Source organism: Labrus bergylta, chromosome 13, assembly GCF_963930695.1.
Source record: "Labrus bergylta chromosome 13, fLabBer1.1, whole genome shotgun sequence".
In the NCBI taxonomy this organism is placed as follows: Eukaryota; Metazoa; Chordata; class Actinopteri; order Labriformes; family Labridae; genus Labrus; species Labrus bergylta.
In genome coordinates, this window is record NC_089207.1 from 13,632,770 (window position 1) to 13,652,211 (window position 19,442).

At 38.8% G+C, this 19,442-nt stretch overlaps 3 protein-coding genes across 14 annotated transcripts in view; all 3 read left to right on the forward strand.

The window, feature by feature from the left end:
* stxbp5l (syntaxin binding protein 5L) overlaps window positions 1-1,783 on the forward strand; it is a 111,778-nt gene extending 109,995 nt beyond the window's left edge. For all 12 annotated transcript variants that reach the window (XM_020638424.2, XM_020638427.2, XM_020638430.2 and 9 more), the window contains one exon: window positions 1-1,783. This exon is cut by the window's left edge and continues 1,094 nt beyond it. The gene's annotated coding sequence lies outside the window, so the exon portion shown is untranslated.
* Window positions 1,784-2,328: 545 nt separating this feature from the next.
* poglut2 (protein O-glucosyltransferase 2) lies at window positions 2,329-10,996 on the forward strand. Its single transcript, XM_065962377.1, has 11 exons — window positions 2,329-2,474; window positions 2,620-2,905; window positions 4,200-4,405; window positions 4,539-4,744; window positions 5,563-5,640; window positions 6,942-7,114; window positions 7,918-8,155; window positions 8,592-8,801; window positions 8,976-9,065; window positions 9,334-9,438; window positions 10,841-10,996. The coding sequence occupies exons 2-11, from the start codon at window positions 2,709-2,711 to the stop codon at window positions 10,856-10,858; spliced, it is 1,521 nt and encodes a 506-aa protein (XP_065818449.1). The 5' UTR covers window positions 2,329-2,474; window positions 2,620-2,708; the 3' UTR covers window positions 10,859-10,996.
* A 1,025-nt stretch (window positions 10,997-12,021) lies between these two features.
* On the forward strand, window positions 12,022-17,711 carry nepro (nucleolus and neural progenitor protein). Its single transcript, XM_020638446.3, has 9 exons — window positions 12,022-12,267; window positions 12,424-12,578; window positions 12,663-12,751; window positions 13,535-13,663; window positions 13,803-13,880; window positions 14,082-14,362; window positions 15,847-15,905; window positions 16,003-16,217; window positions 17,114-17,711. Exons 1-9 carry the CDS (start codon window positions 12,183-12,185, stop codon window positions 17,451-17,453), a joined length of 1,431 nt encoding a protein of 476 aa, XP_020494102.2. The 5' UTR covers window positions 12,022-12,182; the 3' UTR covers window positions 17,454-17,711.
* Window positions 17,712-19,442: the final 1,731 nt, after the last annotated feature.

The window sequence follows — 19,442 nt, forward strand, 5'->3', positions numbered from 1 at the left end:
ATCAGAGTGTTTACATCCTTAGAAGTTAACGAACCTATGTACTATTTATGTGCCATACAAAGAAGATGAGTCACTGCACTCGCTGCAAACTTACAAAGAGCTAATTTCTTTTAATCATCATTTGTTTTCCTTTTGATCCAAACGTATGACGCAGTACTTGGAGCTGGCAATAGAGGGCATTATTAAAGTCAAAGTTCGTCCTCTTAATTAAAAGTATTAAAAAGAGCTTCTTTTTTTTCTTGTTGTTTCTGGTTAAGCCTTCGAGTCCCCGGCTGCCTGTCAGATTAGCAAATTAATTGAGCTAATGTGGGTTGTAAATGTGCGAGAGAGAAGGAGGAGTACCACAAATGTTTAACCAGACTACATCTCTACCAAAGCAATCAGAATGAGTGACACACTCCCATCCCTTCCCACCTCTGTCTTAAAGGACTTCTGTTTCATGTGTCGTCACTCTTTTGACCTGAAGGGTCCTCTATTCATGATCACAAATAATGTCGTTTTTCACTGTATGCATGTTGGGGAATACATAGGGGAGATGGAAGCACCTCCATTAAATTGCCAACAACTCCTCCGGTTTCAAGAGAAAAAAAAATAAACAGTGTTTTCAGTAATGTTCTGTTATGAGTCAGTGAAGAAACGATGTACATGTGCAACAATTTCAACTGAAAGCAAAATGTGTTCCTTTTTGTTCAATATTGTTCTTGATGACTATGATCTCCTCTTGTCACAGTCCTATATTGATGGTAACAGCCTCTTAACTGGTGGCTATTGTTTGTTAAAAAGCAAATGTTCCATGATACATGGTTGTGTATCATGTTGTGATTGTGTTTTTCATGTCAATGGGTAGCCAAGTGGCACTGGCAAACAGTATTTACTGAGGAGGATATTTTGTACTTGTGCATTTGTTTGTATTATGAATGGATCTCAAGAATATTGCTGATCTCTATCCCTCAAAATTCAGACGTGAACACACATTAGCGTGAACACATAGGAAGCAATTCGCCTTGATCATGCAGAAATCAATACCAATAACATATGGACCGTAAAGTGTACACTCAAAACCTTAAAAATTACAAGTTGATGTTCTGCATTGATAGTTATTTCCGCCTACTTCCCGTCAGCCATTCCTGAGGCTAAAAGGTCTACTGGACCTTTTAACTTTCACCAAGATCACTTCCTAAATTCCTGAAGTGGTGACAGTTCAAGATTTAATTCAACAAGGTGTCTTAACATGTCAAAAAAAAATCTATGCTGTACCGTCAATGAGGTTTGTGTTCAGTGCAGTTATTTAAGTGGCAGAGCAAGAAAATAAATGATTAAAAAAATATACCAAAAGAAAATGATAAAAAAAAAAACAAACTTGGACTTCTACTTACAGGGTGTTTTGTTATTACGTTTTTTTTGGTTTGTATGTTTTCGGTTTTTCTATTGGATGTACAGTTTAATCATGGGAGAAAGATGAAACAAAAAAAAATGACAAAAAAAGAGGAAGACATACTTGGGATATTTTTCTCTGTATATGTTGTACCTGTTTCTGCTGGTACTGTATCTGGTATTCTGGCTCTGTCTCAATCACTGGAACTCTGTAGTTCTTCACACTGTAGTATCCTGAAAAAGCATTTTTCTGGTTTCTCTCTGATGGCAGCAAAGTTTGTCTTATATAAATGGATTCTCTCACTTTCTGTTCTTATATATATTATACCAGTGTAATAGAATTTACTTGAAAAAAGAACTGAAAATATGTTGATGCAAAACTGAAATAAACATTGATTGATGTACAACAGACGTGAGCATTATTTACTGGCTCCTATTCCAAGTTAGTTGCTGATGATTTTTGAAGTACGGGGTGGTGTTTCATGCTGGAATACAGAGGATAATTTGCAATCATTACATCAGCAGTTCTCCATTTCTTTAGTAAGAAGCACCCAGGGAATGAAGCCTCCGCTCACTGGGCAGGCTTGACATTGCTCTATGGTTTTATCTTACAAAACATTATGTTGCTATTTTTTTACACACATATTGTCAGCAAATCAGACAAAAAAATATATATAAAAGTTTTCTTCTCTTTTCGTACATGTTATGAATTATAACACAGTTCAAACTTTATGTGTCTTTATGAACTTCACTTTCTTTTAATATTTTCTTTTAATATTTTAGATATCACAAACTTTGCAAGCTCAAGTTGTTTGCTACTCAATTTTAAATGGTAGCAATAAAGTTAATTTGAAAAAGAAAAAAAATAAATAAACAATGCCATGGCTTCAACTTCCGCATTTCTGTGCAATCAAATTCAGATCAGATGAGGACTCCGACGGCGCATTTAACCAATCCAGCCGCGACTCAAGGAAGGGGGTGACCAATCATATCGCTTTATCGCACGGGCTTGTCCCGCCCCCTATTCATTCAGCAGACACTTTACTAAACTGCAGCTGTACTACCTTAACTACATAACGGAAACTTGCAGATGACTTACGGTGTGACAATATCACATTAGTAGGCCAGAAAGAAGCGATTTACAATGCCACATCTGGACAGTATTACTCCAAATAGGAACAGTGAAAAGTAACATTAAAACCTTGCTAACGTCACCGAACCTTTTTCTCATTCTTTTGACATTAGAGCATCTTTAATCCAACAATGAGATGTTTGGACAGTGAACCTCTGTAGGAACTCACGGCTAACATTAAAGGCGAGTCGACGCTGGGGAAATGAAGTCTCTTCGACTTGTTTTGTGGTTGCTGCTGAACTTCTGTCTGGATCTGCTCAGACATGAAGTGTCGGGGGCTCAGGCAGCCTCAGTACCCAGTGCTGCAAAAACTATGGTATGGGGACCTGGATTGGAGGCAAACATAGTCCTACCAGCTCGATTTTTCTTTATACAGGCGGTGGACAGCTCGGGGAGAAAGTAAGTCTTCGCTTTTGTAACAAATACAAATACATTTTTTTTGTTGTTGTCGTGCAAGAATCTGTGCAATGCATTTGGAAAGTAATGCTGCTTTCAAGTGCTCCACGTAGCGTCCTACTTTTGGGTTCCCAAGATAGGTACGTTTGTGTGCAAAGGAAGTTATGCACTTTTTTTTTTTTATATAAACAGAAAACATTTCGCAACTAAGTGGTTTTTCGTTATTGCCAGAATTTAAGACTTAAAAAAAAAAAAAAAACTACAAAACGTGTTAAAAAGTTTCATTTAATCTCTTAATGTAAATAAGTAGATACATACCAGTGAGGTATTGTGGTAAGGTGTAGGCTACTACATTCTCTTTTGTGTTTGCTTTTTATGAAAAATAACTGAAATGAAATTTAAGATTTTGTTATGCCTGAAAGCCCGTATGTCTTTTTTTATTTATTTATTTTTTTTATGGATGATTGGAAATGTAACACAATCCCTTTTCAAATGAAATTGTTACAAAATAAATTATTTCATATGTGATTCCTCATGATTGTTTTTTTTTTGTTCGTTAAAAGTGAGAATTTACCATTTTTTTCTTTTATCCTTGGCTTTTTTTGAGGCAGGGATATTTATTGTTACCTAAATACCTGATGAATGTGTCACTGCAGAGAAAGGAAAATGTAGTGAATCTTCCCAACATGTTGTAATTTTAAACTGATCAATGGAGCGTAAGCAGACGTGAAAGTTTGTGCCCCAGGGAGAAGAAGCAGACAACCTGAAATAACCCCTTACATCAAAAAGCTCCCATGGGCCCAATGAAGGCAACCTAGCCTATGTTACTCAGCGGGTGTCACTTTCACACATGCCCTGGGTCTCAACACAGATATCAGTTTCCCACTTTGTCCCCAAACAAGAAAAGTCATTGTTGTTGTCTGCTCCAGATACGAGGAGAAACATAATCATATTATTCTGGGAGGTTACATTCAAATGTTAGCTTTGTTGCAGGTTAATATATTAGTTGAAAAGTAAAACAATGTCACACAGACAAGGCAACAAACATTTTTATAGCAACATTATAGAAAATGTTTGGTCAGCAGTGCATCTATTAAAATATGCTAAATGCTTCCTCTGAAATCTAATTTCACTAGAGCAAATGATTAATTTAATATTTCAGGCATTGTTTCGAACTACCAATCCTATGATGACTTCACTCAATGCAGTATTTGACTAATGTGCAATACACCTGCATTTTTCCAACTTTCTTCTCTCCTACATAGAAGCGTATTTGTGTTTGTTTTTTTTCTCACAGTTTCACAACTTCACCTGGTGAGAAGACCTTCGAGGTAAAGATGGTCTCTCCTGCAGAGCCGTTCGTCAGGATATGGATCCAGGTTCTGGATCGTAATGACGGCTCCTTCCTGGTTCGCTACAGAATGTATGCCACCTATACAGACCTGCAGATCAACATTCTGCTTAAGAACAAGCATGTTGCCAAGTCGCCATTTATTCTCAAAGGTAAATCACAACTCAATCTGTCAACAAACAACCACAGGTGTTTCTTTCTGTCTCCATGAACTGAAAAAGATGGCACATATAAAAAAAAAAATAAAGATTTTAAGTGTGATTCCTGTGTGTTTTTCCTCCACAGGCCGAAGCTGCCACGAGGGCTGTGACTGTCCCCAGCCCAGTGGGTCTGTATGGGAGGAACATATGCACTGCTCTCAGTCCTTCCCACAGATAGACAGAGACCTGGCTCATTATGCAAGCGTCGACCCAGATCGCAATGCAGAGGAGATCCCGCAACGTTTTGGACAGAGACAGAGCCTCTGTCACTACACTGTCAAAGACAACAAGGTACCTCACACCAACATAACCAAGTTTACAAAAAAAAAACAAAGTTAGCAAGAAGAATTCCATCCCAATCACAAACGTGTAACACAAATTTAGACTCATCCCACAGCTAATGTAACAACAAACTATTTTTTTTATAGTTTTAGCTTAAACCATGAATGTGATGGAAGTCAAGAAACAGTAAGCTATCTCCTCATTTACTGATTAAAGGCTGACATTGATCAATACTGTAAGTAATCTTTAAAAAAAAAAAATCCACAGTTTTTCTGTCAAATTCCTGCACTACTCAAGGCTTATGTACTAATAAAGGGTAATGTTTCTTTAGTTTGAAGAGTTCCAGTAATTAGGACCATGTAGTAATGCAAAGTGGGTCAGGACAGCCTGGAGCTATGCGACACACCTGTAAGAACAGTCTAGCAACCAGGTGTTCAAGGATATAAACCTCTCAAAAAAAACCACTCTAAACGTCATTCCAGGTTCCTGTAAAAGTGACATGACCCTATTGTTAAAGTTGTACTTTCCCCAGGGCACATCCACGCAATGTTTCTGTTGTCAGTGATTTACACCTCATTGCAGTTTGCACATCATGTGTTGAGGCGAGTTGAGTGTCCATTTATTAATACGGTAAGTAAAGTGCAAAAAGAAATCACAAAATAGTTTATCTTCTATGAACTGCTGATTAAACTCGCTTATGAGCTTCCCAAAGCGTTTGACTTTTATCAATTGGTGTTCATCTGTAAATGGAATTTGCAGTCAATCATCAGATTTTGATTCCTGAACTTCTAAATACTGTTTTGACCCCAGATCTTTGCTCTCTTTAGGTCTATGTTCAAACGTTTGGAGAGCATGTAGGTTTCAGAATCTTTATGGATGCCATCCTCCTGTCGCTCACCCGGAAGGTAAATCACTGTGTAGAATCAATTATTAACATTAAGGAAACATCTCAAGACATTTCCCCTTTGTGTTTCCAAATGAGCTAACACAATGGTGACCCAGGGATGAAAGCCCCTGCAGTTGTAGAAAGACCCGACATTTACTCTTGATTTGTGCTATTAAGGATTTTGCCACTTAAGAATGTATTTATTTCAATTATGGCAATAAAAGTGTTACCTTTAAAAATGTTGTGTGAATCATACCTGTCAAGGAGATTGTAATTAAATGGTTGAAAATGTCTTCAAAGCTCTGCACACTCGGTGTCAATTGGAAACTCAAGGGGTGTACTGTTTGTGACACTTCTTCCATCACCCAGAATTGTACATCTGTAAGAGAGTGATGACAAAGTTAACTATTTGTGAGGCAGGGAATCTGCTAGTTTTCCATATATCCTCTTAGATAAATGGAGTAAGCAGGGTTTCAAGACTGAACAAGCAATGAAAGGATTGATGACACTGATAGCTGATAGACTTAAAGAGGACATATTATCCCCCCTTCTCCACCTTTTAAAACAGTCCCCTGTGGTCTTAATGAAACATCTGTGCTGTGCTTTGGTCAAATTATAACATGAATCAAGCGCCAGAGGAGGTTTGTGACCATGTATAAACCAGCTCTCTCAGAACGCTCCGTTTTGGTGTGTGTGTCTCTTTAAATGTAATGTAATTAGTTTTCCCGGTAGACATCACTCCTTCGCTGGAGAGAAAGAAAATGGCTGACCTGCTCAAATGTTTTGCTTTAGGCTGAAGGTGGAGTCCATGGGTGGAGATATCAGGGGAGGGGAGAGTATTTTTTTTTTACTAGAATCCCACCGTGACATCACAAGGAGAACAAATTGGAAACGGATCATTTTTCTCTGTGTTGTAAGACTTATGCAGACCACAAACAAAGGACTGGATGGGTTTATTTCACATTTTGTGGGTCAGTAGACACTCAGGTTACCTCAAAAACACTGTAGAAGTGGATTATTCCCAATATGTCCTCTTTAACACAGACAGAACTAATTTATATAAGGGCAATTTACCTGTAATTTCAGACGGGACTGGGGTCATTACTTACCTGTAATTTCAGATATCACCATAGATGTTGACATCAAGGATGAAACAGATTGTTACTTCATGATACTAGTAATAAGATGTCTACCTCACCAGAGAAACAAATGGACTGAATATGAATAAGTAAGCAACAGTTGGCCGAAGTGCTATGTTCTACTTTTAAATGGATAGCGGCTGCATTTTAATACTTGAATTCCCTGTCCACTGCTGTCCAGGTACAGCTCCCTGACGTGGAGTTTTTTGTAAACCTTGGTGACTGGCCGCTCGAGAAGAGGAAATCCACTGAGAAAATTCATCCTATCTTTTCCTGGTGTGGCTCCAATAGTACCAGAGATATTGTCATGCCCACCTATGACCTGACTGAGTCGGTCCTTGAGACCATGGGAAGGTAAGGCCGTGAATCTGTAGCATAAACATCTTGAGAGATTTTGGATTAAGGGAAATATTTTCTATACGTGTGCTGCATGCTAAATGTTTCTAAGTTTGCATAGGCATAAGCAATATTATGTATTCTGTACAAGAGCTGACACCACTAATACCTGGTCAACCTCTGTGATTTTTTTTGAGTATCGACTTCTCACTGCCTGGAGGCTAGGTGACTCAGAACAGCTTGTATGTTGTTTATTAGCAGAGGATGGGAGCTGTAGTCAGCTTGGAGACATGCAGTCCCGTTTTAGCAGGATTTGATATCAGTGCACCGTGACACTGTCACTGTGCAGACCGAATAATGGGGACTGAAATAAACCTGGGTTGGGATGCTCATTACTTGCTCAGTTTCTTCATGCATTTTCATGCGGTGAAAGATAGACAAAGAAGTTTTGCAAGCAAATATCTTCTTTTGCTTCTAGATTGAGCAAGAACACGTTCCTCGTTATCACGCATCATAAACCTGTGTACCCAGTCTTATCTTTAGATGCTGCTTTACAGAAATCTGTTTTATTCACTGCAACAATAACAAGTAAAGAGACATCAAAGGGTTATATGGTTCAAATGTTACGGGCCAATAGCAAAGCTAATTGTCTTAAGTACGTAAGTTCCTGGATAAATGCATGACCCTAAGGTTTTAGTTACTGTCTAAATGTCCAAATACATCTTTGTGTATCCATGACTTTGACAGAATAATTTGAACCTTCATTTAGATAAATCCTTCTCTTGTGAAATTTGACAACCCATATTCCATCTAATCAACAGAGTAAGTCTTGACATGATGTCAGTGCAGTCCAATACTGGGCCACTGTGGCCAGAGAAGAATGCCACAGCTTTCTGGAGAGGCCGGGACAGTCGTCAGGAGCGCTTGGAGCTGGTCAAGCTTTCCAGGGCTCATCCCGACATGATAGATGCCGCCTTTACCAACTTCTTCTTCTTCAAACATGATGAGAGCCTCTATGGGCCGCTGGTCAAACATGTTTCTTTCTTTGACTTTTTTAAGGTGAGCATGCTTCAGCATGGCTGCTTTGTTATTGGATGTATTCATAAATAGTCTGTGTATTGGATACTTGTAGAGTCTATTAGCATTAGCATGTGATTGTAAGTAGATTCCAGCACTACCAGAACAAGGGAGACTTAAGATTGAACTCTTTTGCTGTAGCTTGCTCAAAGCAAAGTTTTTCTTTTTTAAACGTAATTCAGTTAAGAGGTACAGACAAGTTGTGTGTACCCAACTTCTTCAGAACAAACGAGCAGGTAGCCTACAAGTGAACTAGTGGCTCGAGAAAGGTAATTTCCTCAGGATTTGATTGGCTCCCCTAGTGCTTATGTTTGTTAAAAAAAAAACGCCCCTGCAGCTATGTCTGCCGAGCATCTGCAATGGTAATTATTTTCTAACCACTGACTCATAACCTGGCTATTTTTAATCCCATCACCAGTACAAGTACCAAATAAACATTGACGGCACAGTGGCAGCGTATCGACTGCCGTACCTGTTGGCTGGAGACAGCGTGGTCTTAAAGCAAGACTCCAGTTATTACGAGCACTTCTACAATGAACTCCGACCGTGGGAGCACTACATCCCAATCAAAGCAGACCTCAGCGACCTGCTGGAAAAGATCGAGTGGGCGCGTGACCACGATGAAGAGGTGATAATGATCGATGGCTGGAAAAAAGTTCTTTGGTGTAATTCTGTTCAGTAGATTATTATTGCTCAGTTAGATGTCGTACATTTTCTTGTTTATGTGTTGCTGTGAGAAGAAGGAGGGCAAATGGTTGCAATGATTCCTGATTGACCCGGTAAAAATGTTCCTTTCTTTCAGGTGAAGAAAATTGCTCTAGCTGGTCAGCAGTTTGCCCGCCATCATCTAATGGGGGACAGTATTTTTTGTTACTACTACAAACTTTTGAAGGTAATATTTGTACAGTTTTTAAATCTTATAAATCACTTTATCAAAAAGATCAATGTTCTACCCAGTCAGTACTTACCCTGCTTCCTCCTGGGGATGGGGCTGGAGTCAGAATCATATACATTTGCACTATCTGGCCTTACCTTTGTCTCTGAGTCAAATGGTGGCACATAATAATGAAATGTGTCTGTTCTGATTTAATCATTGGATTCAGGATGTCTTTCCCCTGCCTGTGTTGGCTGCTTTTTTAAGTTCAGTATTCTTCTTTTAGGAGTATGCCAAACTTCAGGTCACAACTCCAAAGGTTCGAGAAGGCATGGAGCTAGTAGAGCAGCCCACTGATGACCTGTTCCCATGTTCCTGCCACAGGACGAGGGTAAGAGGCACGGTTAAGTTCCTGTTCCTGTTGTTTCAAATCTCCTCAGCTTACGGGCAAACACCACCAACATGGTGCTAACACGATTAGCTTCTATCCTAACTGATACCGAAAGCTGTTTGCTTTTCTGTCCCTAAATCACAAGCTGGCATTGTTTGCAAAGACACTTAACACGACTCCAATGAATTGCTGCCTCGCCTAGCGGCTATCCTGGTACAGTATAAGCTTTTTGAACCTAGGTCTGATTACATGTTCAAGTGACAAAACCATGTCCATTAAAAGAGTTCAGCATGTATCCAGTGAAGCTTATAAAGACATACAGGTGAAGGAATAGAACTCAAAAGGAAAAATTGACACTATAAATCTAGAATCTCATACAGCGATAACAAGAATATATTTGCAGATCTGCACCTGCCATTTTTTTGTGATCATTTTTCTCTAAGGATTAGTTTGACATATTTCTAATTCAGAACCACAGTACAGTTGTCAACTAAAAACCCAGAACTGCACAATGTGCATTGACCTTATACATATTGAAGGAACAATATCCCACAGTGGGCCTCCACTCGCACCAAAGTAACTAGATTCAAGTTTGTTCCTTTCTGAGTCTTTTCACTACTACAGTTTGAGCTCTTAAAGTAGGATTTGTTATTTTCAATTGTCCTCATAGGCATTTATAAAGACAAATACTTTCGTTATCGGCCCTGAATCGATATGTCTGATAATCTAAAGATAATTAAAAAGGAGATTGTATGATTGAAAACATAGTGCAAAAGGACTTCATGAAGGGCAAATCTGAAGAACATACCAGCATAGCCCTCATCTGTGTGAAGTACATTACAGTAAAGCTTTTAATTAGCATGAATTATGATTTATTTTAAAAAGAAAATGTTAAAATGATTTTTATGTTTGAACTTTTTTTTACTGTTCAGCCTCGAGGCAGTCCATTTTACTCTGCAGAGTGTGGCTCCCTCTGGTGTATGAATGGTGTAATTACAATTGCCGTAATGAATTCAAGTTGAAGTATACATTCACATATTATGAGGCTTGTTAATTCCACACGTGCACTCAGTTAGTCTAGCTGGTTGGGTTTCTGATGACAGTGAGGGGCAGATGATACTATGCTGGTACATGATGTCGTCTGGTAGTGTTTAAGAGCGCCACAGAGTTGAATTCCTTAGATTAGTTTTTATCTATGTAATACTAAAATTTAATTAGAGTGTGCAATGGTTGCAGCTTGTCTATGCCTGTTAATATTACATATTGTTTATTATTTCAGTTTATGATTTCAATTTTTTTCCCCGCTATACTGAAACAAATTAATTTGTTTTACAACTTTGTAGGGACACATTGACCTTCATCTGATACTTACATGAGCCTTCTGTTTTGTTTTGTTTTCCAGTCAAAGGATGAACTTTGATAACCCAACATCCAGCTACAGAGAAATCCTTCACATCTCATATACTGCCAAAGAATTTTAAAAGTGTAAAAGAAAAAGTATGAATGTCATCAATATTGCATTTTCTTTTCTTTGAAAGAAATAAATATTTTTTATATGTGTAAAGTGATTTTTTTGGACATTGTACAAGTACCAAAAACAAACCACATGCTTTCAGCAGTTTTATACAGAATTATTGCGTCCTGAGAAAACAAATGAGGTAATTCAAGCTTAGATCTCTATTTTAATCCTGTTTTGTCAACATTTCATCTGCTAGAGTGGCCCTGAAAGAGACAAACAGACCCTGCCAGCTCTCAGTCTGCTGCTGAGAAGCGTCCAGAATTGTTTTTCCTACAGTGATCCCCAGCAATGCCATTGTTCACTTGTTTTCTTTTATTGTTGTATATTGGGGTAATCTTTTTGTGAAGCTGTGAAGTTGCTTCAAGGAGCTTGAAGTTCCTCCTCTGGGATTTCAGTTGCCCACCCCCTGCCATAGACTGTTAATAATAAGGTGAACACCTTGTTCTTGTAGGACTTAACAGCTACTTGCAGGTTCCTTCGTTGCTATGGAAACTGAACCCAGGGCTGTCTTGTGAGTCCATGTGAAACCGAATACCTGATCCTTGAAGATCAGTTTTTATCTCAGAGCTTGTTAAAGTGAAAAAATTGTGTGACTTTTTTTTCCACTTTCTTTGTTGCGCACATGTTGATAAAACGATGTGACAAAGAGAATTATAGAAAAGATGACAGAACTGAAACAGTAATTATATTGTCTGTGTGACTTAAAGCCTCATAACTTGATTTTTAACACGACTGTTTTTGATGTAGTTTGAGTAAACACAAACTAAGTTTTCCTTTTACTCAAATGAGTGGCTTGTCTCTAGAAAGTAATCGTAGATGTTAAAATGTTGTTTAGTTTAAACCTTTTACTCTTTCTCAACCAAACAAGTCTCGTAGTGTTACCTAAACCTAAACGACTAGTCTTGTGGTTTGAGCTAAATAATATTAGGCTGTGTTTTACTGAGGACGCACAACATCTTGGATAACTTTCTGAGATATCTGAAAGGAAGCAAGGAAGACTTAAACAAATTAAAAAAAAAAAAAAAAAAAAAAAGACATGGCTGAATTCAGAACGATTTTCTTTGTTTTTTTTGTTTGCTTTGCTTTGGACATCTTTGCTGCTAACTCCAACACGGTAGGTGGCGGTAAAACCACAGCCACGTTTGCCAAACGCGTTTACGCAGACAACAGAAGAAAGGACTTCCGGTTTTGTATTATTATTATTATTTTACAGTAAACAGGACGCATGGCTGCTGAACTCTGGAACAGGGTTAACATCCCCTTGCCTTGTGCTATTTCTTATGTCCGTATACATTTCCGCTCAAACACAGGTACATTTTTACGCATGGCTTTTAAATAAGCTTCATGTTGACTTCGTGTGTGATGTTTGTGTCAAAGCTGAGCACGTGTGGCCCACGTGTCAAAAGTGTCTGAACTCACCTGAAGAGTTGTCGATTTTGTTCACCGCTGTTGTTTTGTTGCTTCAGATACAAACATCAAGACCTTGTTGGTGGAAAACGAGAAAGTGCTCAGGCTGATCGGGAGTGAGATTCTCCAGACAGAGATACGAGTTCTCTATGAGCTTCTGTATGTCCTCAATAACAGTTTTAGAGGCAACAAGACGTTCAAAGGTTTACAACAGGTGCGTAACTGTGTAGGAGCTACATGAAGCATGTGTGCAAAAAAAAAAAGAAGCATGTAACAGCCTTTGGCTCGTCTGTCTCAGGTGGAACAATGCATCAACAGGCTGAAGAAGATGAATCTCGATGTTGCTCTGAAGGAGCTGAGAGAGCTGTGTCCCAATAAAATTCAAAGGTGAGTGGAAAGGTTGGCATGTGATGTGTTTTTTGGGTTTTTTTTTTTGGCACATATAAGCCAACAACAACAATTATGGGCAATGTAAATTTGACTATGATTAAATGCATTAAGGTAAACCAAACAAAACACTGTTCGCTTGCTCACACTTTACATTGAGAGCACAGAACAATAACATATAGAATGAACTCGGGCTCAGATGTTCCACATTATGTAATTTCATATTTAAGGATTTTGTATCTTCTCAGATGAACACCCACAGACACACACTTACGACAAAAACTCCTTTAAAACAACAAAGATAAAAGTAAGTAGTGTACATGGTGCAAGGGGAAGTATAGTTAGATAAAAGCACTTCAAAAAGTACTTAACATTGGATACAACTTGTGAGGATCAATGAGCCAAATCATCTGGATGGCTATCATGTTTGGGGCTCAGTGGTAGAGAGGGTTGTCTCTGTTTGGGGGGGGGGGGTTCCATCCTCCTGCTCCTGCAACCACATGCCGAACTGTCATTGGGCAAGACACTGAACCCTGAATTGCTGCCACTGCGTCAGCTGTGTATGAATGTGTTCAAATTGAATGAGTTAATGCAGGTAGCCACCTCTGCTATGATTTTGTGAATTAGTTGGGTGTGATTTGTGGTGTAAAAAAGCGCTTTGAGTAGTCGGAAGACTAGAAAAGTGCCATGCAAGCCCGTTTAACATTTCTCTACTTCAGATGTACTGTAGTTGTCTTCATATTTAATATAATGAAATGTGTTGTGTTTTTTTTTTGAGTTTAGAAAACTTGGCATCAAAATTGGTGAGTGTGATGTTCCCAGTCAACCCATGCTGGAGTGGCTCTGCCTCAAAGTACTGGGAGCTGCCAAGCTGATGAGCTGCACATTGAGACGCTGCAGCAGAGCTTTCTCGTATCCTTTTTTTTTTTTTTTTTCCAGAAACATGATCTGCGACACAAATTTCACATATTTACTGCTAGTTCTGTTTTATTTTATTTTACTCTGACTATATAGATGTCCATGTGTTGTCCTTAAGAAATGTATCCTTCAGACTCTCAAAACAGCAGATGAAATGGGAAGAGTTTGTGCTCTTGAATGTTGTGATAAGCAGCATGCTGAGTCGTCTCTGGTGAGTGCTCTTACCAAATGCAATGTTTTTGTTTTTTTTAAAGCAAAGAAATGCAAACATATGCAGGTTTAAAATGACTCAACAGTAAAAGGAAATGTATGCGTATACCAATATGGAGAAAAATCTGCATTTGAAATAGTTGAATTGGTGTTTCTCTAGAAATGTATTCAGCAGGCTAAGTCTCCCTTCCTACCTGAACAGGGTGATGTTCCGGGGGGTTCTGTGTTGCCTGTCCGCTCTGTATCAGCAGCTCCTGGGGCTCCTGAAAGAAGTCGCCAAAGCCCAGCCCATGCCCTTCCTCACAGACTTCACACTGCCTATAGATGTGGCTCTTTTCCTGGGTTCCTCGGATGCTGCTTTACTTGCTGAACGATTAAAACATGATGCCAAAGAGCAGAAGAAGAAAATGTCTTCTGTTTCATTCAAGAACCAGGGGCAGACAAAGAAGGTTAAAGAAGACTTGGGAGAGGCTGTTGAAAGAGGTATGGATCTGTTTAATTGTTGTAGATTTTGTACAAAGCCTTCTTTTTCTTATTTTTTGTAATAACTCTACATGGATTTTCTAGATTTTATAAGTGAAAACTCTTGTTTAGGTTGAGTCCATCATTAAGGGGATTTTCCCAAACACTAATAATTTCACAATAAATTCTTCACCCAAGTCTTGAAGGTCACATATTATACTCCCTTTCAACCAGTTTAAATACATTTCTGAGCTCACCAAAAATATTTTTGAAGTTTCTTGCTAAATCTCCACTCTGATCCTGTATTTGATCATGTCTGTAAAGCCCTCTATTTCAGCCCTGCTCAGAACAGGCTGTTCCTGTGTCTGTAGATGCAAGTAAGCTGCACGCCCCTCTGGGTGGCTTGAGCTTTCCTATTGTTAACAGTGAGAAGGCAGACTCAGAGGGCAGAACAAACACCTAGTTGTGGGCTTGTCACCCGCCTGTCGATTGGGTTACTGCTCTTTGCTCTGTTTGAGCACACATTTTTTTGAAAAGTGGAGCGGGCAAAAGATGGAGAGGATGGACTTTTCTCATAATTGGGGGCTTGGAAGACAGGCTAGGGACACATTTTAGACTTAGAAAACCATGGTAAACTGTATTTCGCATAATGTTTGACCTTTTTAAAGGAAGAATGAGCAACATTTTACACGTAAATTCAGCAGAAATCAAGAATATCCTGTGTAAATGTCTCTCTGAGTCATGGCTGTCTACAATGAGGGACAAGCAAGAGTCCCGCCAGCTGAAGGCCACTGTTGAAATCCTTTTTATTAATCCTTAAATTCGGTTTTACACTCAAGTTATTTATTGGGACATGCTTCTCACACACACATAGGCCCGAATCACACACAAGCACAAACAGGAGATGTGGACATGCATTGGTGGAGAGAGCAGCCAGCTGACTGCTGTACCTTTCCAGCTACCAGACCAACTTCCATATTATGATCCGCACCGGGACTTGAATCAGCGACCCTCAGGTTCCCAACTCAAGTCCCTACAAACTGAACTAGTGTCGCCCCCTGGCTACTGGCCGTGTTTACATCAACTTCACATGGACAGGACGGCTTTGCGTATCAAAGCTGTTTTTAGTCAAGCACTAGAAGAAGCTATGAATTAACCCAAGTGTTCTAACATTAGCCTGCTAAGGCAATTGCCTGTGGCCTGCTGCTAACCCATAATGGTGCTTAAATATGGTGCTTTCTAATTCATGACTTCTATATGCAAACGCGAGTGGAGAGGGGTTGGAGGTGTGTTGCTGGAGGAGAGCGGTGGATTCAGAATAGCGGAGGTGTGGCCAAATAGCAGTTTGTTTTGGTTTAATTCTGGTGATCAAGGGCCACATCTACTGGATCAATAGGATGCACATTCTTCCTTTAAATGATTTGATAATACTTGTGAAAAAGAGTTCTGCATTTTCTCTCTCAATCATTTCACACAATGTACTGCAATATTATTTTCTGTTTCAGGTTCAGTCCTTGACACTGACATGAAGTCTTTTCTCAAGATTTATAGTAACTACACAAAGGTATGTGAGAACCAAGTCAAATACTTACTATTGACAGATTATCTATTATGTTGCTGTCAAATCATTCGGTTATGATCCAATCATATTGTTTCTGCAGGGCGAGTCCTCTGGACAAAAAACACAAAAAGCTGAAAGGAAACAGAAGTTGAAGAAACAGGTGAGAGAGGCGACCACCTTCACAGACATGGAGAAGTGTCTAGAAGAAATGATCCAGTGGTGCGAATCCCAAAGGATGAAAAAGGAAAAATGCCTCTTAAGCTTCCTGAATTTAAAATGCCACAGGATGAAATGCCTGGAGGCAGCAGGCTACAAGTAAGCGCAACACTACAGTTGATATACTCAGTGGCTACTTTGTTAGAAGCAGCTGTGCATTCAATACAATAACACTGAATTCATCAACAACTTTTCACAAGTGAGCTTTGTGTTGACTTTGCCAAAAACATAATTGAAGGTCACATATTATTCTCCTTTTCAACAAGTGTCAAGTCACAGAGCTTCCAGAAACATACCCGTCAAGTGTCTCCACTCTGTTGGTGTTTATTTAAGTATGTCTATAAACCCCTCTATTTCAGCCCTGCTCAGAACAGGCTGTTTCTGTGTCTGTACCTTTAAATGCAAAGCGGTGTGTGACCACGCCCCTCTAGATGGGCTTTGGCTTTCTTGCACCATGCCAAATTGTTTACGACGAGAAAGCAGACTCAGAGGGCAGAACAAGCATCTAGCTGTGGGAGTGTCACCCACCTGGGGGAGGGGCTACTGCCCTTTGTGATGTCATTCAGGGAAAAATCACAAAACTGCCTTTTAAGCGCACATTTTCTGAGAAGTAGAGCAGGCGAAAGACAAAGAGGATGGACTTTTTTCATGATTGGGAGGTTTGTTGACAGGTTAGGAACACATATTAGTGTTAGAAAACCAAGGTAAAGTGTATTTTTCACAATATGTGATCTTTAAAGGTCAGATTTATGTCATAAATTAAAAAAAATGGAAACTGTTTACATCCCAGCAGCTTGCTGTGTTTGATCCCTCCATCTTTGTCTACTTGTTTCCTTTGATGGTGAGATGGATGCAGAGCTGGTTGTGTTTACCTGTGTGGTTGGGCTCAACAGCTGTTTTTGTTTTATTCCGAGTTTTCTCTGAAGTTTATATTTGAAATCCCTGATGTGCCTTGACCTGCAATGAATATGTATTTTATCCATCCTCATCTCTAGTGTGCAGAAAAGGTTCAAGACCTTCAGAAAGGAAGCTTGCTGGGCTTCTTCACCTCAAGGTTCAGTGCCAAAGTCCTGTCGCTCTTCTGCTGCGATGAGGAGAGGCCCTCGTCTGAGAACTCCTTTTCATTTCCTAAGGAGTCGACTGAAGTCTGCAGCTGTAAGAACTGGTATGAAAACAAAATGCTCCAAGAGGAATGGAGAAAGGACTGAGCTACCAGAGTCTGGACTTTCAGGAGACAATCTAAGGAGCAGGACAACATATGAGCAGATAGCGCTTACCAAAGAACCAGACCACAATGATGACATAGATGATATATTTGCCTCTGTTGGTTTATGAGACTTTTGAATTTGCCACGTTCAAAGAAATAAATCCTAGTAGCTGCTGAAGTCATTATACAACTCATTGGTAGGGTCTGCAAAGGATTGAATCATTCTCCACCCGTTCTCATAACTCCTTTACATCCTGTACATCTGTGTTTTTTAATGTTAATTTTATCGTTGTGTTGTTACCTTGTTTTTTTTATCTCTGCTCTGTAAGGTGACCTTGAGAGTTTTGAAAGGCGCCTTTAAATAAAATGTATTATTATTATTATTATTATTATTATTATTATTATTATTATTATTAGAAAGAAAAGAAGAAAAATTGAAAAGGATATGGTGGCAAATGAAGAGATTAACCCCAGATTTCAAATTATTTGTGCACACATTCTAATTTGGCAATGTAAACCGCCTTGGTTGTGATAATTAACATTTGGCAATGCCATATGACATTTCTAGATACCAAAGTAGGCAATTTGATGATTTTCAAAAGCTTGAATCCTGAACTTATGTATTGGTCCATTGTTTGGTTAATCTAACAAAGATTCACATATCTTTTTTGGTTTGAATATTCAGGATATTAAAACATTAAAAAAATATCTTCAGAGGAAGTCAATCATGAACGTTTCGTACTAGGGCTGGTGATGCCCTGTGTCTCAGAATGTCCGGAGCATTGCTTAAACCTATTTGGCACAGACTAACTCTCATAGCTGTCATTTAATTCAAACATTTTAAACATGTCTGAACAGCAACAACTATCTAAAGATGTGCTTGAAATGTCCTACATTTCCTACGCTTGACAATCTACACTATGATTCCCCACATGCAAAACAGTTTATACTCAATATCTTTGACCATTCATAGACTCTCAATGGCAGAACTAAATTTATATCTATTTGGGATTAAAACGTAGACACTGGTCCAAAGCAGAATTAAGGTTCTTAAAAAATACATGAGGCTGTTCAAACTACTTATTTAACAGTTTATGAAGGTTTCATTTCAGAGTGAATTTTATCAACTTGGATTATTTCTAAGACAAGGATCAGTATAAGAACATTATAACTTCTTATGCACCATGGAACACAATACTTTTAATAACCCAATCACTGCATGTATGTCAACTCAAATAGACAAATGCTTTCAGTGCTACATATCTACTTTCCAAAAGTTTTCGCTTAGTTGATGTGTCAGAATGAGAAACTTGAATGCCTCTAGCTCCATCTGCTGGGGCAGATGAATGAATGCACTTCATAATTAGTTGCAGGCTGCTGATTGTTCTCAGAATATGGAATGAATCACCACAATGTTGCAAAATGTTCAATACAACACTACTTTTTTCTCCTCTCACAGGACCTGAATGAGATCTAGAAGTAATGATCTCACATCAGCCCTGTATCTTAACTTGTAAAAATGACTGAACATTTGTGATTTCAGCGCTTTCTGGGTTTCATCTGGGATTCATCTGCTCCATTAAGTTTTTTTCCCCCCCTGCAGAGATAGAAAAGAGCAGAGGAAAACGCATCAATTATTTACAGTCTGCATAAATGACCCCATAGGAAGTCAGACCTTTTTTTCACCTCCACGAATTTGTCACGAGTGTGCTAAATGTGATCAGAATACACATTTTCTTTTTCATGGAAGATACTACTTGATGAACAGAGATGGGGGATATCCATGCCAGTAAAACGCTGGTACACAAAAATGTTAGAATAACATAATGATGTAAGAATAACTTTAAAAACCTAAGGATGTAATATAGCATGACATGGGTGTAATTTAGAGAGTCAGCATTTATGTCACTTGTGATCTTTAACCTTAACCGTAAGTAGTAAACTGATGGAATGTTTAGAGGGAAACAGACCATTACCAATAAGCATTATAGATAGACAGATAGATAGATAGATAGCATCTTTATTATCATTGTATACATGGACACAACGAAACTTTGTTAGCAGCAATCTTAAACAGCAGCGTTTACGAAAACAACAACAAAAATGTTTTTGTGGTG

What these genes read in the sequence shown, in the direction of transcription:
- poglut2 (XM_065962377.1), top strand. Translation starts at nt 2,709, where the DNA reads ATGAAGTCTCTTCGACTTGTTTTGTGGTTGCTGCTGAACTTCTGTCTG. An exon ending in GTCGCCATTTATTCTCAAAG is followed by an intron (nt 4,406 to 4,538) that starts GTAAATCACAAC and finishes TTTCCTCCACAG; the next exon opens with GCCGAAGCTGCCACGAGGGC. An exon ending in GTCCTTGAGACCATGGGAAG is followed by an intron (nt 7,115 to 7,917) that starts GTAAGGCCGTGA and finishes TCTAATCAACAG; the next exon opens with AGTAAGTCTTGACATGATGT.
- nepro (XM_020638446.3), top strand. Translation starts at nt 12,183, where the DNA reads ATGGCTGCTGAACTCTGGAACAGGGTTAACATCCCCTTGCCTTGTGCT. An exon ending in CGCTGCAGCAGAGCTTTCTC is followed by an intron (nt 13,664 to 13,802) that starts GTATCCTTTTTT and finishes TGTATCCTTCAG; the next exon opens with ACTCTCAAAACAGCAGATGA. An exon ending in TTTATAGTAACTACACAAAG is followed by an intron (nt 15,906 to 16,002) that starts GTATGTGAGAAC and finishes TTGTTTCTGCAG; the next exon opens with GGCGAGTCCTCTGGACAAAA.